Source organism: Poecile atricapillus, chromosome 4 (genome assembly GCF_030490865.1).
Source record: "Poecile atricapillus isolate bPoeAtr1 chromosome 4, bPoeAtr1.hap1, whole genome shotgun sequence".
Classification (NCBI taxonomy): domain Eukaryota; kingdom Metazoa; phylum Chordata; class Aves; order Passeriformes; family Paridae; genus Poecile; species Poecile atricapillus.
In genome coordinates this window covers 18,634,900-18,652,528 of record NC_081252.1, presented here as the reverse complement: position 1 = coordinate 18,652,528, position 17,629 = coordinate 18,634,900, and the positions used below count along the sequence as shown (strand labels likewise).

General features: G+C 37.6%; 1 protein-coding gene across 3 annotated transcripts in view; it reads left to right on the top strand.

Annotated features, from left to right (window-relative positions):
- The window catches only part of EDNRA (endothelin receptor type A), a 31,694-nt gene that overhangs the window by 7,121 nt on the left and 6,944 nt on the right, over nt 1-17,629 (top strand). For all 3 annotated transcript variants that reach the window (XM_058838428.1, XM_058838427.1, XM_058838429.1), the window contains 2 exons: nt 9,634-9,761; nt 15,259-15,457. In XM_058838428.1, coding sequence (XP_058694411.1) covers nt 9,634-9,761; nt 15,259-15,457 — 327 coding nt within the window. The remainder of the gene's footprint in view (nt 1-9,633; nt 9,762-15,258; nt 15,458-17,629) is intronic.

Below are 17,629 nucleotides of genomic sequence, written 5' to 3'. Positions count from 1 at the left end.
ACACAATTTTTTCTAACCTTTAAAGAGCTCTGCTTCTTTTTGCAAAGAGGAATGGAAATCTGGAATTAATTTCGCCTTTCAGAGTTGCCTTTTGATGGTCTTCTGAAAGTTCTTTAGAAGTCCAGTTGAAAGTAAAAAACAATTTTTTTATATTCTCTTTATTATTTTGCAATACTTTTTTTTCCTATTAATTTTCTGTTGCTTCTCTGGAATTCCATAGGTGCATTTGCCTTGCTCTGTCTTATATGATGAGCTGATCTACGGTTCTGATTTGATGAATGAAATTGCCTTAGCCTACATGAGAAATTATTTTTGTGCTGCAGAGAAGTATTGGATAAATAAAGGCTATGAACAAAACTGCAGCCCCTTGACACCAATTTCCACATGTAAGAAGGCAGAATTCAAGTAACCTTTAAAGCTTAATTCTAGCTTTTAGTTATTTTTCAGTTACTTAACTTTCAGAATAAATTACTTATAAATTACCATATGTAACCACTTTGTTGTCTGAGGTTATCTACATTTATGAGAAGCATTTATGGCTTTATAAGGGAGCTCTGGCACATCCAATAAGAAATGCAATTATTATTATTTTAGTCCATTTTTTATATGAACCAGCAAAGATTCTTACATTAGAAATTGGGATTAAAATTTGTTAAATGCCATTCCTGTTTGTACCACTAAGGATCCTAAAATCTGTGTCATATTTCAGCTCCTCTTGTTGAGTGACAGTGTGAAGGGTGGCCACTGGAAATATCATGATTGGATAATTGAAGTGATAGGCTTTTAAGGAAAAAAAATTCAAGTGTTTTTATTTTTGTTTTAAAGTGATTCATACCCTTCTGAACTTAATTTTAAAAGATTCTTTTAGTTTCAGAGTCAGCCTCATGTTGAAGCATATATCAGTATCTTATATGTAGTGTCAAACACTTCATACCTTTTAGGCCAGATCTTTATTTTTAGGACAAAACAGGTCTGAAATCAGAGTAAACAAGCTGCCTATTAAAATAACAAATAGTACAGTGTTAAGATGGCCACATTGTATAGAACAAAATGTATAATACCTGTAATTATAATTGAAATAGTTATAATCACTTTCCTGAAACATAATGTAGTCTTAACAATTCTGAACTATTTTTTAACTATTTTGAAACGACCTTCAAAAGAGAAGTAGATAATGCTGCTGGTACTCAAATCATTTTACAAGCCCTTAGAAAGAAGCAGCTATAAAACTGTAATAACTGGCAATGTAAGATCCCAGGAGAATTGAGTCCTTCATTCTGTTATTCATTCACAAAATTAACAAAGGTATGGTGTTGGGAAAAAAGTAATTATATAATTTATATCAACTAAAGATGTGGTCACAGGTGTTTGACATTTTTAACCTTTCTTTTTGGTACAGTAAACTCAAAATCTCACTCTTTACTTTCTCCAATTACTGTAATTATATAGTGGATTCCTCTAGTTGTTAAGTGGATTGCAATGCGGGTAATATTCACTGTCCTTTGAAGGTGTTTTGGATGTATTAAAGCCTCATTATACTTAATTACCACAATATATCCACTTGCAGTATCAAATCAGTACTAAAAATCTTAATAAATTGAGTTTCACAGGAAGGGTGACTGTTATAAATCTAACCTTAATCGACCAAACTAAGAGAATTTAATTTTCAATCACATTTTTAAACCACCAGGACCCAAATAGTCTCCTGTTTACCCAAAACATACCCATTTCAAACATTCAAGATGTCCAAGCCTAAAGCCCTGTATCAGTAAGAATTACTTCTCTTCAGGGGAAAGAAAAGCAGAGAATAAAAGTTTTTTACACTGCTCTAGAGGTAGGGTTAAGGCATTGAAGAAGAGACAGGTTCCTTTTCTTGTTTCAGGTGGCGTTAGCACATAACTGAAAGCTGCTGATCACCTGCATTACCCATCACTGCCATGTGCATTTTTTATCAAATACATTCAGATGCAAAGCAAGAAAATTTCTTTAGAGGGCTGCTTTCCATAAGGGCTTTACATTGTTTCCTAAGGCTGTACAAAGGCAGCAGCAGAATATTCACAGCACCACTGTTGCCTTGGCTGCTCTGAGCTCTGGCAAATCCTTATGGCTGTTCCTGCTGCTGCTCTCATGGCTGAAGCTCAGCAGAGCAACAGGAACAACCACAGGCACTCACCACAGACACTGCTGTCCACTGTTCTTTCCTGAGATCATGCAGCTTAAAACACTCTAGACCAAGGCTCTCACCTTTAGAATGGCAAAATTTTAACTCTTATTGGGAAGTCCTGAGTTGTCTCTGCTTCCAGTTTTATGCACTTTAGAGAAAAAACATAAAAATGAGCTCTATTTCCTGGAAACTGGCCTACAAAGGACTGACATAAACTGTATTGCCTGAGATCAGATTATGCTTAACTCCTTAAACCATTACTTTATAAAGCAGATGAAGCTAATTAGGCAGCTTTTTACCTGTTTCTTTAATAACATTTTCCTAATAATTGTATTGGTATAAAGGGGAAGACATCTACCCAGGGAAAAAGCAAGTGTTCACTCAGACAGCTCAAGAAGATGTTTTCTTGAATAAAACAGGGATTTTTGATTAGTTAACTGGTACTCATACTTGCTTTAGTTGCAACATTATCTAAATCTGAGTAGCCCACATAGAACATTAAAAATCTAGGTATAGAAGGTAGCTGACAGCAAGCAAACACATTCATCTATTTTGTCTTCAGTGAAGGAAGTCTCAGTTAAGACATTTCTAGTCATGGACATTTTTTAACATCAGAGCATGTGCATAAGTGTCAGAGCAAACCCTTCTGAATCAAAAAGTATTTGGCATATCTGAATACCTTCCCCAACAGAATTAGTAATTTTACCTACATGGGGATGATAATTAACCATATTGGCACTGATCTTGTAGCTGACAGAAAAAGTGGCATCTTTTGTGCCAAAGGAGTATAAAGCCAAGCCAACAGCACACAAAATGTTAAGGGCACTTAGAAAACCCTTCTTTAAAGGCAGAATTTTTCATATGTATAGTGGGTATTTCTCAATGAAGTGCCAACACAAGTAGGAAATTCTGAGACTTCAACTTAACAACTACATTCTGGCTTTCAATAAATTCTTACCAGGGATTCCAAGAAGCAATGAATGAGTGGCCCAGTGTGATGCAGAAATCCATAGAACCTGCTCCAAGCAGGACCTGTTATTTGGGTATATGTCTCCATATAGTGACCAAACACAGCAGAAACCCAGAGGTAGCACAGGATTAATCACTGAGTCCCGAAGGCAGAAATTTCCCAAAATGGAGCAGGGAATGGAAACCCATCAGGAATCTGTTCTTTTTACAAACTGCAGCTTCCCAGCAGAGTGTGCTTAATGTGCATACCAGGGTAGCAGTTAAGGAAGAGATTTTATATTCTAGGTCTTAGTTCAAGATCCACCCTGCCTTTAACTCATAGTTCTTTGGGGAGCAGGACATATGCTCCTATCAATGCACAGCTCCTCTCTCATCTTCAGTTCCTCATCTCATGCCTGCCCTGCTGCTCTGTGGATTTGAAATAGTGTACAGTACTTAGAGACTCTAGGTTTAAGAGAATATTTTAGTGTGTTTTCTTCTTTATTTCTCAACCAGCTGAACTCTACAGATAACAAGGAATTGTTTTGATTGCGCATATCCAGGGCTTACCAGTTCTGCAGTAACTTCTTAGAAATCCTGTCACTCTTTTTAGCAACACACAAAAGAAAACACAGCTGGAAGAATAACAAAAGAAATTTTATGCCCAGGGATTGAAATAATTCCTTTCAACAAATCACCGTGCACATAAGCACACCTTGCAGCTCATTTCCCTGAAGAAGAGCAGCCCAGCTTGAGAAACAGTTTACCTAATGAATGGGAAGATAGCCAACACCACGGAAAGTAATCCTGCTTTGTAAACAGCAAAAATACCACAGGCTAGATGCCTAGAGTTTTTAGGAATGCTTTACTGCTAAGTAGATTTTTGTAATAAATATAAGCATTTTAATAAGAGCCTAAAACTTAGGATTTCTTTTTTTCCAGTCAGTTGAGACAGAATGTTCTGCTGCAAAACCAGAGCAATTTTTTCCTTACTTTTCAGGATCTCTTGAGGTATAATCTATTTTCCCTTGTGTAAAAACTATACATTCCCTTCAACAGCTGCCTAAGCAAGAGAAACTGTAGGCATTCAGTGAATGGCATGAGACCATTTGCTACCTTCACCTTTACTCAGCTGGGCTAAAATAAACAAAATAGCAGAAAAAACTCTGGCAGGGCAATTCAGAGTAAAAAATGCCTTTGATGGTTCTCATGCATCCCCATATAACCTTTCTTCCTTCCAGGAAGAAAACCAGTCAGTCTTTTATCCACCCAAAGTGGAAAAAAAGACAGTTCTTGGTTGTAGCAAAATCAGGAATGTATTTCCTGCAAAGAAGAGTTGAAGAGATACAGTGTGTTTTCTCTACCATGCCAGTGTTGTGAATCTAAGTATAAGGAAATAAACAAATGATCCCACAGCTGGAAGAAACTTAAATAATCATCTCATCATGTACTCAATACTGGTCTTATCCCCTGCACTATAAAACTACCCTCATTCTTAGTTTTCCTCTACTCTTTGTTTCCCTCTAGTCACTGTCCTTTCAAAATCTGAGGTCTTTCACTTCAGCAGGGGAAAGAATACTTAGAGACAGCCTGTGTTCCTCTCTACCTCGACAGCTCTCCCTCTTTCCTACTAAGTGGTGGGGCACAGCTGAGTTGTGAAGCAAGAAATGGATGAGCTTTGTCCAGCAATGCAATTCTCTCCTGTATATATGGGTTTTAGGAAGAAAGGAAAGACTTGAAAACATGCAATGAATTCTTACCCTATGACATTTCATGAGGACAGAAGGGTCCTGTTTCAGTCACCACAACCAAAATACCACTGCCAGGGACTCAGTACATCCTTATTCCTAACTAAGAAGCCTTATAGATCAGAGATAAGTGAGACACTTCATTCAGAATCATCATCTTTTGTCACTTAATGCAGTCAAGTGGTATAGAACTTAGACACTTCTGTGCTAAGCCAGATATCACCTAGATTCCACCCAAAACACAAGATACCTTGTCTGGCCCATGCCTTGAAGCAGACAACGGCATATATAATTGTAGAATACAATTTAAGACAGAGCTTTATCAAGACAGCTCATTATCTCCTAGAGGAAACTAGCCTTAAAAAAGATAAAATGGAAAAAGAAAACCCAGAAAAACCAAATGTGCTGATGTAACAAAACCAAAAGAATTTCCCTTATCTTTCATTCTGGGCTATGTGGCAAGGAAAGAAAATCACCCCAGACTACACTGTTTTTGTAGCTCCTGTTCCACAGTTAGGAGATGTTGGTCACTTACACGCCTGGATCGTACCTATACAGACAGAATCTGTTGGCTTGGTCTCTTTCTCCATTATTGCACAACTATAACTTAAGTCACGGAATAAAGAAGGTATTTCTAGTTTTCCTGAAGACAGAAGAGAAGCTGACTTCCATGGTGGTGCCAGAATTGTTCCAGCAGTGTCATGAAACAGCTAAATGCCATGAAACTCAGGAGAGTGTCCTGGATGGCGGCAGCATGAGGGACAAGCACCGCATGTAAAGAACACAGTTCAGTTTCTGGGAAGAACATCTTGTGTGTCAGCACAACAATGGTCCCAAGTGGATACAGGCAGAGGCAGTCTCAGGATGAGATCAGAGCAGGAAAGAGCAGGTATGAAGCCTTTGCTGCCACCCTTAATGTCACATGGCAGAGAGAGGGGACCTCCTGACATGCACTTGTTGAGCTGGAGGAGTTTTAATAGAGCAGCTCAGAGCCGGTTCATATCCAGCACTCAACCAAGTCCGTCTATTTTGGGCTGAGCTCCAGGGCCATCATCTGCCTGCAAACACACAGTATCAGCCTGGCATGAGATAGGCTGATGTGGCTGCACATGAGCGTGCCCTGGCCAACACTCACATGGTGGGGTTACAACATTCTCTCCTTCAGACTATATATAAATTGCTTGGGATGCACAGTGGGACTTGGTGTTTTGTACATCAGCTACCATACCAAGGGGGGGTTAGAAAATAGAAGCAACAGCAGAATAAAATCAATGGAGTGACATTTAAAAATCACTGCAAAGGAATGTTCTCAGTGCTGATGTTTTGTTTGTCTTCAGCTGCAGCTCAGGGCAGAGAGGCCATATAAAGCAGCAGAGAAGGGAGGATGCTCGAGGAAGCTGTGGCTGTCTGGTCACTTCGCTGAGTTTTTAAACAGCAGTCTTGATTTCTGATTTCAGTGCAAAAATACATGTTGACCACACTCTTTTCTCAGGAATTTCACCACAGTATGAAATACCCCTAAGTTCCAAACTGCACAAGGGGAAAGTGTGTTTCCTTTGCCATATGTCTTATTTTGGAACCTCAGAGATTTTGTAAGTGGGTTTGCAAAAGCACAATACACTTCCATAACTCATAGAGAACTGGGACACAAGTAGGAGCAATCAGTCTGATTTCTTATATCCTAGAGCCTTGAGAGAAAATGTAATTTTCTAGAATTTTATAATCATTTTGTTTGGATAGTAAAATATACAAAAGCACTCAAAGAGCAAAACCAGTAGTTCCAGTTCTTGTATTGTACCTAAGTAAATCAGGATTAATTAAATTAAATTCCTGGGCTCACTTTTTTTTAATACAAAATAAATGTATTATTTCCTTCTGAACTTTCCATACCATGCTAGGGCAGAACAGAGGGAAATGGACTAGTTTTTATGCAAAAATTAGTAAAACTACAGACAGGAGGATTTTTGCTGACTAAAAATATCTACAGAAGAAAAAATACCGGCACCTGATCCAAAGAGAAGTAATGAATGCATAGCTGATGCAGAGTGATAATGGAGTACATCCCCAGAAATGATTGCAAAGTGAATCTTGAAATCAAAAAACCTTATTTCTGGTCCCAGGAATTTTGATTAAAATCCACTTGAAAAGAAAGTCTAATGATTTGGTACTGATATTACTTCAATTAGTGGAAAGTGTAAGAAACAAAAGGAATAAAATACTTTTAATCTCAAAAAAGGAGAGCTTCCTGGGGTGTGGGGTTGAAGCGTACATGCTGGAAGCATGATAAAGCTTCCCTGTGAGGAGTAATGAGTTAGTGAACCTTTTTCAAGTACAGCACTTTTCTTTTTGAAGCTAATATTTGCCTTGTAGTAACAGAGTTTTGCAGTCACTACAAAGTGCTTGTTCATTTCTACTGCTGGTGTAGCTACAGCCACAGTCAGGGCACTGAAATGAATAGGTAGCTTTCAGTTGCCTTTTAAAGTGCCATCTGTAATGATAAATGGGTTTTGGGGCTCTGGTAGGCACAGAGGATACCAGAACTGAGACTTCTGCAGAAGTCTGTTAGAGCTGCTTTTCTGTGGCAGTGACATTTGTAATTTAGCCTTCCCAGTCTAAGAGCTACTCTGATTTTACCCAAACTCAGCCAAGAGTTTGGAGCTGAAATTCCATGTGACTACAACATGGTTGAATTACTGTGGGTCCTAATCATCCCTTCATTTTTCAACTTTTTTTCTGATAAAACTAAAACCTCATATGAGAGTTGTAAGCAAAATGCAGAATATGCTCTGCAAACATTTGTTTTATCTGGAAAAGAGTTCTGCTGGAGCTTTCAATGTATTTCAGTCTATAAATACAGACAGAATCAGAGGAATTAATCAAGAGCTTGCAGATCTAAACTTATCACCTTTGCAACTGAAGGTACTGACTACAGTACCTTCCTAGTGGCTACACCAATCCTAGCAATCCAATCCCTAGCCTTTTGAGAAAAGGGGATTTCCTTTCTTCAAATGTGACTAACCTAAACTGGGGGACTATAGCAAAGGTGTTTGCACATGTAAGTTTTACCCACAGTTTCCACCCACTTGGCTGAAAGCTGTGAGTTGCTAAAATCTGTGCTGAAATACAAATAATCAGGTGAAAACATTAATATAGTTTTAGAGAGGCACAGGCAATGTGGAGCGCATAGTTGCTTCCAGCATTTTTGAGGTATCATTTGGGGGACAAAATCACAACTAATTCAGCGTTGTGATGAATGACAATAAAATAGAGGGGATGAAAAAAATCCACAGCAGGAGTATGAGGAGAAGATTAATTCCTTCTTAGGCAGAATTTTGTGATAAACATCCACACATCACAGCAAAGTTCTCTGGAAAACTCATGCTATGAAAAAACTGAAATGTAACACCTACCTTAACTGAGATAAAGACAGATGTGAATTTGAACTTCCCACAGTTAACTTTTGTATTGCTAAACGTAGTGATTATTAGCATGCTTCAATTTAACACTAATTTAAATGGAAATAAAATGTTTACTTTCAATATTACAGTCCTGAGTTAAAACCAGAATTTGTTTTTCTAATTCTACAGCTAGAATACACCCACTTTCACCAGGTTAATGTGTTTCAGGACCTAAGCTTCTACTGAAAAATGTTTCTAGTCCTTGTGGTTGCAAAGCTAACTCTCAAAACATGAACATCCTACCACTGAGAAAGTCTCAGCAGCAGAGACTTAGAGAAGAACAACAAAATGGTAGTGCATGAGTGAGAAGGTTTAGTGACTTTGTTTTTCAATAGCACTATTCATGAGGGCTGAAATATCCCACTTGAGTTAAAATAGCTAAGTTAGGGCTTAGCACTTTGTATGTACTCAATAATTTTTCATTTATTACACTTACACTGAATGTAATCTGCTATTTTACTGTCAGCACAAGTAAAGGCTGATCTTCCGTGACCCTGCAGCCAGTTGTAGATTTGATTATTCTGAATAATTTCATGTCCTGTATTTTGTGTGTATTCATGCTATCAGAGCTCAGTTCAAAGACATTTTCAAAGCTTTAACAATTATAGCTAGAAATATTACTGTTTATATGCTAATTCTTCACAACTGTGCACATGAATCACTGTACTAATATTTATTATGTAAATGCCTCCTTGGAAATACTGCTCTAAACCTCAGTCACTCACGTCTTTCCAGTGGATCCCTTTCTGCTGCCTTGAAGCACTGCCCACATGTTTGCACGGTTGTCCTTTAAAATGTAATATGGAACAAATTATGTATGCACAGTGTTTTCTTCACACTCCTCAGAGTCTGGCACTGAATATTGCCATGACTTACACAATAGTACATTTACGATGACAAGAATCTACTTGCGTGCAGCATCAAGACTTGGCTCTGAGCTATTTCATTATGAGTCCAGAGTTACGTTTTGACTGCCAGGTTCTGGGGCATGCCAATTGCAACCATTTATGACAGGCTTGAGTTAAATTTTCATTATTTACTACTGCTGGTAGATTCACAATAATAAAGAAAAAAACTTTTAAAAATGCAATTTGCTATTGCAAGAACATGAAGTCAAGACTTCAATGTAAACTTTCAACCTCTGTGCTTCCACAGTAGCAGTTTTTCCCAGATTCACTCAGTAATAAGGATATGTTTGAAGTATGAAGAATTCAAGGTTACAATGGCTGTGCCTAAGACAAGAAATAACTACAATTGTGATGTACTTGTCAGGTTAATGTTTAAATATTCTGATTATTTTGTATCTTCTCTTTAGCTCCTCGCTCAAAAGTGGCCTTTTGGAAATACAGAATTTGGACAGTTTCTTTGCAAATTCCTTCCCTTTATCCAGAAGGCATCAGTGGGAATCACAGTCCTTAACCTGTGTGCCCTTAGTGTGGACAGGTACAGTATGTTTTACTCTTTTGGCACTGTTCTTGCACATGCAGATTTCCTAAATCTGGGAGCACAAAGCATGGTTTTCTTAGCAGGCAGATTAAAACATAGATATAACTTAGATTCTGGTCTTTAATATTCTGGCTAATGCCAAGCATCACATTTGTGGCTCAAAGTATAATATTAAAGTCCTTGGACTAATGAACTTTACATGCTTTTTAAAGGTATTTAAAAGCTCCAGTAAAGAATTATTTCAACTTCTTTTACCAGACAAAAATGATTTGAGGCTTGACTCAGTATTCAGATTTCTTTCTTTCATATGAACTCATCTTTGTTTTGTATTTGAACAAGAGCATAATCTTTAGGCTTAGAAATCAGTTTTTCAGCCCACTGCCTATGGACAATAAACAAGGGCTTATTCTGATAACTTTCAGAACTAACAGAGCCCTACTGAAAAACATGTTGGAACTTGCTCTGATAGTTTGAAAATTAATGCCTCTGCTATTTTTTCTTAATACATAAAATGCAATAGCAGATGAAAACTTGACTTCTGTAGAAGTCGGTTTTATGTCTTGAGTTACTTCATCATGTTCTACTCCAAAATACCAGTACCTCTAAGTACAGAAAATACTGTTAAAAAAAATTCACTATGTGTATTAGTACAGGGATGTAAAGAAGCTTTAAAATTGATTTTGGTTTGGTTTTACAGAAAAAGTTAATGTACAAGGTTTACAGTAGATAAATAAATAAAGTAATACAGGTAACTGTTCTACTTCCATTTTTTGAGTGAGAGAACTACAAAAAGAATCATATTTCTCAAACAATATCTGCCTACCATTAAATAAAATTCCATGGACCACTCTAAGGAATAAAACATAGATCAAACACATGAAACAGACATTTTGTTAGATAAATTCTGACAACTGCAGTTTCACTAGATGAAGTTCCACTGTTATAGACATTTTTATAAATTGGAAGTAACTCAGCTGAAGCTACCTTTTTGTAGATGCATACATACTTTTACAAGGACTGATTTGCTAATCCTCACAACAACCAAATGCTGTTTCCATTTGACTATAAAGTCTGGTTTGGGATCAGACTCAGACTATTTAATTTCCTCCCTTAGCTTAGACACTTTGCCAAGGACATATTCTTTATCATCTGTTGCTACTCTAGTAAGTGGTTGCAGAGGATGTGTGCTAGAAAACAGATGTATAGAGCCAGATTCTGATATTGGCTAACAAGAACTGAATCTTGGTTCAATCACCATGAAAGCTCAGAGCACCTTCAGTAACTTTGGTTGGACACTGGAAGTTTGGCACATTAACAAAAAATTCCACATTAACTAATGGTTGCTTTCTAGAATGGAAAATGAGTAAATATGAAAGAGCATGCTGTCACAGTTGGACTGTTTCTGGTCTATAGGTTATTTAATTCTTGTTTTAAAAAAGCTCCTGAAAGCTATCTTGTTTATAATTTTTGGGGGTCTTTAAATATTGCATTCTATGACGCAAAAAAGATGTAGTCAACTGGTAGAGCGAATACAGAGCTTCAGGTTTTTAATTATTGTTGACTCTCTGTCCCTGTTGCAGACTACAGCCTTAAGTTAGAACAGGATTCTTTTTTTTGCTATCAGGACAGTTCCCTGTGCTAACTACATCCCATAGTGAAACTCCCCTCATTACTACTGCCCTGGAGTGGCTTGCCCTGACAGTATATTAAGGTTTAAGTGTGTGTGCCCAAGGGGAACAATGGCCACTCACATGTGTGGAAAGGGTTTTAAGAGGCTGACAGAAAGCCTGGGAGGAAGCTGACTTCGAAGTTGCCTCAGATGCCCCTAAGGCATTTTTAAACTCCAGGTCACAATGGTGACGATAGTGTGACTCTTTTTCTAAACAGTGCCTGAGTGTGACTAAGAGAAAGGGTATTTCCCTGCCTGGGTTTTTACTCTTGCTTATGTGCTGAGCATAATGCATTTGATGAAGAAATGGGTTGAAGAAGAAAAGTTAAGATATGGATTTCGTTTCACATGTATACACCCTCTTCTTGACTCCTTTCTATAGCACATTGCATAGAACAGTAATCCTAAGGTAGATATTTTTATCTGGACCAACTCACAGTAAGTGTATGAGACAAGTTGAGATTTTGCCACTAAAACAAAACTCTAAGAGCTTTATGGTATTAAGATATTTGCATAAAATGAAGAACAGCTGTGGTTGCTAATGATGAAGCAGAACAGTTCGGTATCAGCAACAGTGGGGACATTTAGGAACTTTCCGGCACCCATCTTGATAGTGACTGCTTCATATGTGCTTGATTTTGTCCTTTATGTTTCCTGCATTGCTTTTCACTCTAACTAAGGGCTGATGATAGTCGCAGAACAGACACTGTTATATTACAGGGCCATTTGAACGTCATTTTTTTTAATTAACACCTAATTCCCTAATTAACACCTAATTTCTAATCTAAATTAAAAGGAATAGGGGAACAAAAGCACTCACTGATGTTCTCAGATCCAGACAAGGTGTCCTTCTGAAAGAAATGCTTTAAGCATGTTATAACTGGATAGGAGTACAGAATATTTAATTGTTTGCATGTATACAAGGTGACAGCACATGCATGAGCAGTTGGAAATGAAAATGGGAGAGAGAAGAGGAGCCACAACATAAAATAGAGAGCACAAAGTGATCTGGGGAAAAAAGTGAACATTTTAGACAAGATTAGAGACAAGAGGAAAATAAACAGAATAAAAGGAAAGTTAGGCAAATCTCACACGGGTTTTAGAATAAGGAGTTAAATGTAATGCATTATGTATGTATTTTATGTCAGCTCTCTGGCAGATATCCTATGTTTTCCAAGTATGAGGGAAACAAACCCTGCAGTACTTTGTCACTCTTAATTTTGGAAGATTTGTGGCTAGACAGAAGTCCTGTATATTACATAACCCACAGAACACGCACCTTAAAAATGATTACTACTAAAATTAGTATTACTGCCACTATTTTTAAAAACACTCCTACAGCAGTGAGCAAAGAAACCAAGTAATTGCAGGTTAACACATATTCAGCAAGCTCTGATCTAATTACTGAGCTTCTTATGTTTTAGCTGAAAATATTCAGAAAATTATTCGTCTAAAAATTCCTTATTTGAGAGTTATTTGAATTGTAAACGGAATAAAAAAAAAAAAAATCAATAAAATGCGTACAGGACCCAAATCCTTACTGCTGTGCATAGTGATCTCATGTGCAAAACAGATGTTTTTGTTCAAAAGAACAGGTATAAAAATGAAAGAAAGGAAATAATTGGATCTACAGTTTGCAACCCATTGGTTGCAGAAGTAACACAAAACAAATTTTACATTTGCTACTTGAAAAATATATACAGTGAAGTATATACAGTGTACAAGCCCCTGTTTGCTAAGAATATCAGTTATTCAAGGATGGGGTAGTACCTTTTGCAGCTGACAGAAATGATTGTAAAATTGCCAGTCTGTACAAAGTAAACTTTGAACTGATCGTTAAATTTCCAAAGTTCACGAATAATTGAGCATTTGTGTGAAAGGTTAAGTTTCTATGAATATTCCATTTGGCAATGAAAGCCAGAATTTGATATTTGGCAAAATGAAATATGACAGGATGACAAATTATTAAAAATTAAATTTGGGTTTTAATATGAATATTTGTTAGAAGATATGATACTGGATGTTTCTTTCTTAATTCTCCCATCATAGTTTTGTTTCGATGGTCTCAAAATTCTAATCTCAGAGACCTCTTCCCCATCAGTGAACCATTGCCTCCCTCCTTTTTCACATTCTTGGAAGATAAGGATGTCTTTAGATGATATTTTTATTTTTAATGTGCAATTTCAAGTTGTAGTTGGCTTTATTATGCTCAAAGTATTTATAGACACATTTCTGTAGAAATGATGCTCTGAGAGCCTGTGTGCAGCACACCTGTGCTATGCTGTGCATGACACCGCTGTAGATATCAAGGCAAAGCTTTCCAGTCTATTTCCTGCAGGGGTGATGAAGGCATGCCAGGCTCTGACACCTTCCAGTGATGCTGGATAACAATGCTTGCTGAATTTTTTGTGAGGGGCTTTAGCCTGGGTTTGCATTCAGGCATTGTCATTCCCCTAGCACTGGGGCTACAGGGGATGGAATTCCCAAGTCTTTCATCTAGTTAATAAGCATACTTCCAGACTAAAAAGGGGGTGTAATACAAGAAATCAGAATAAATGCTTTGTGTGTGAATCCAATGTCACTGTATCGGCTAAAGGAGGACAGAGAAAGACTTTCAATACCTAAATTTTCCTTATCTCTGCAGCCTAGGTCCTGTAGCCCTCTTTTTCCCATTGGAAGCTCTTCATTCCTTCCATCTTTGTTGGACTTGAAGATCTCAAAAGGTCTTCTCCAGCCTAGCTCATTCTGTGATTCTGTGATCTCAAAAAATTCAAAATCCAGTATTTCTCTTCTTAATCTGATACTTTTCTGAGCAGACAAACAACCTTTCTTGACTATTTTATCCACAACCAAAGCAGACTATTTCATCAGTAGATGCCATGATACATCCATGCAGCACAGTCACTCCAAATGGGAAGGTGCTATTATTTCAGGGAAGTAAAATAAGCAGTTCAGAAGCTGTTGCATCATTAATGACAGAGAGATCTCTAGAATGAATTTCAGGATATTACAAGATCAAAAAATAATATTGGTTCTTTCCACTGATTCTGTCTTTGCTAAATTGTTGGAAATGCTAAGTAGTTTACTGCAGACATTGTAGGACAACAGTTAAATCTACTACTGAAAATTTAAATTATGGACTGGATGGTACTCTGTATTCTATGCCTATCAGTCTTCTCTGAAAAATTTTACAACCTTCTGACCAGAGCTGACAGTGATTGAGGTCTCAAAGCTAATAAATTTCTAGAAGCTCATTGAAAACTAAGAGAAAAGTAGAGGGGAAAGATCCTCTCAGTTCATTTAACAGTGTAAACAGAACAAATGCATTTTCACTTCATCAGGAGTATTTTCCCAGTCTTTCATTGCCTGGAAGCTGACGGCTTCACTTTGGATAGCACTGCTGCTACAGCTGAGGTAGCTGAAGGAGATGGATGTTTCGTATCTGTTAGAATGGCTGTGTGCCTGGAAGCTTTTTTTCCTCTGTTATGGCAGTTATTTAGTGAAAGATACAGTCTGTCCTCACAAACATTGCCTACTTTAATTAGAAATCACTAGTCCATCAGTCCACCTAGCAGAATTCCACATGATCCCACACCCAAGCGGAACAGGAGCAGTCGGCTCCCTGCTTTCCACTCTTTGATGTGCCCTGTTTTGTCCTAGGTAAGTTGACAGCTGGCAGAGGCCCTGGAATAGGCAGAAAAAACAAGTAATACAAGTCTCAGATGTCAGCTTTAGGATTTTACTTGCCATATGACACTGACGGTGATGAAGTGATTGTTTTAAGAAGGAAACTGCGGTCTGGAAACTAACGCCTGTCTCTTTCAGGTACAGAGCAGTTGCGTCCTGGAGCCGTGTTCAGGGGATTGGAATCCCGATGATCACTGCTATTGAGATTTTCTCCATTTGGCTTCTGTCCTTCATACTGGCCATCCCAGAAGCAATTGGCTTTGCTGTGGTACCTTTCAGATACAAGGATGCAAGTTATGTTACCTGCATGCTCAAACCTACAAACGATTTCATGTTGGTAAGTAACATTCTGTCTTCTCTTTTTTGGAACCCACAGTACATGGCTTAGACAGTTAAGATACTGGATGATAATAGAGTTTATTCATGCATTAAACTGCAAAACATATTCTAATGTGTATTGGTGCAAAGAGGATCCTATGTTCACAGTGACTTGTCTCTGTTTTCAGCCAGAGAGATTAAATGGGCCTTCATAGCATTTTCATTTTTTTGCTACTAAGGGTTCTTACTACAGACATTTGCAATTCACACCTGCTTCAAGTACAATCAAGAGATGTATCAGGGTAGTCAGAGCCTTGAAAAGTTTTGAGTTTCAAAGTACAACACCTTGGAGCTTGTAAATGTCAAAACACATGTTTTACCATGATTAGTCATCTTTTTGTATGCAGTAGTCAGCTCTCCTGGCACATAAAGAAAAGGGTGTGGCCATGCTACATGCATTAAAGTCAAATAAAAAATCATGCTTCAGTTTACAAGAATTCATGACTACAAAGCTGACAGACCCACACCTCCAGCTAGCTGCTTGTGCATTATTAGCTGCCATTAGATACAGCAGCTCAAGAGAGAGAGGAGTGCCTGAGACATGCCAGGCTGCTTTGGCACATTTCCTACCACTCACCCTCTGTGCTTCTGCAGATTAACAGCTGTCAATGCCCACATCAACTTCTGCAAAGCAGCTCAGGTGAAAAGTCACTACAAAATCAATAGATTACTGCATAGGGGTGTAGTGGTTTTCCACCTGGCCTTACAATGGGACAATATCTTAATTTTTACATTTCTGAATCCAGAGAAAGGCCAGGTACCATTCATTCAGTAATAAAAAAGAAGGAGCAAGATTCTGATTTGTCGCAGAGAAAGCAGATAGTGTCAGGTCCTAAGTCTTGAGAAAAACTCAGTATTTTTTCCTGGACTAGAATTTTTCATAATAGAGTATAAGTTTCTCTTTTTTGAATGTCTAATGCTTCTCCTTTTATTGGACCAGAACATAACATGGCCTAGAATTGGGAACAATAGGGTAAAGTGGAGCTAGGAATTTTAGAAAATGAAAGTGTGGATGATTATTTTTTCAGAGGAACATCCCCAGCTTTGGTAGGGTTATACAGACTATAGTGATGACAAAAAGAGCATGAGATTGTGATACATGGCACAAAAAAAATTGTGCTAAAGTTATAATCTCATCTGAAAAGAATCCTAGCATATTTCCAGGAAACTTTCTCTGACAAGATTATAGTGATATGCACCAAGGCTAGTATGAATATTTGTCTGCAAGAAGTGTATTTCCAGGAAACCTCTGTCCAACAAGATTACAATGATGTGCACCAAAACCAGCATGAATATTCGTCTGCAAGAAGCATATTCCAAGGGACCCCCAAAAAGCCTGAGAACATATAAAAAGCACTGTGTGATACTCACAGTTTGTGAAACACAGCGGAGGGTGCTACAGAGAACCCCCCTGTCTCACCCGACGCTGTTTGCCTGGTACAGTGTCAATCTGATTTTTGCTAGTGGCTTTTACAATTGTATTTTGATTATAGAATAAATTCTTTTTGTTAATCAAATTGGATATTCATTTATAACAAGATAATTGAAAGAGAAGACAAAAGGAATTCCCTAATGGAAATAATTAATGCAGGTAAAGATGGAATAGAATTTCCCAGAGCTTATTATATTTTTGTTTCTTAACTTCACAACCTGTATGACTGTAGATACTGTAGTTACAAGACTAATTTATGAATTACACACTGCAGCAAAATTTCTCATCTCTACAGGCTGTTTTTTTCTTCAAATGTGCCTGGACAATCTTCACTTCCTCTCTCCCTAAGAAAAATACTAGTTTTCCCTCTTCTCAAAAACATTACAGTTCAGGTATTCCATAGGCACGCTAACTTTAATGATTACTGTTCTGTTCTTAATGTTCTAAGTGGAATAGCTTGGTTTGTTTTCCTAGCAGGAAGTAGTATCTCTTACTTGCTCAGTATAATTTAAAAGTGCCAATCTCCCCACAGCAGCTTGATTTTTAAGGAAACCAACCAGAAGTTATGTCCAAGCTGAGAGTAAAATGTTGGATGTGTCAGCCAGAATGGAGAGCTTTGTGTTTCAATGTGTTGCAAGCAAATACAGACATGAGATTAAAGTGGAAATACTATTTTAACCTTAACTACAGTATTTACTA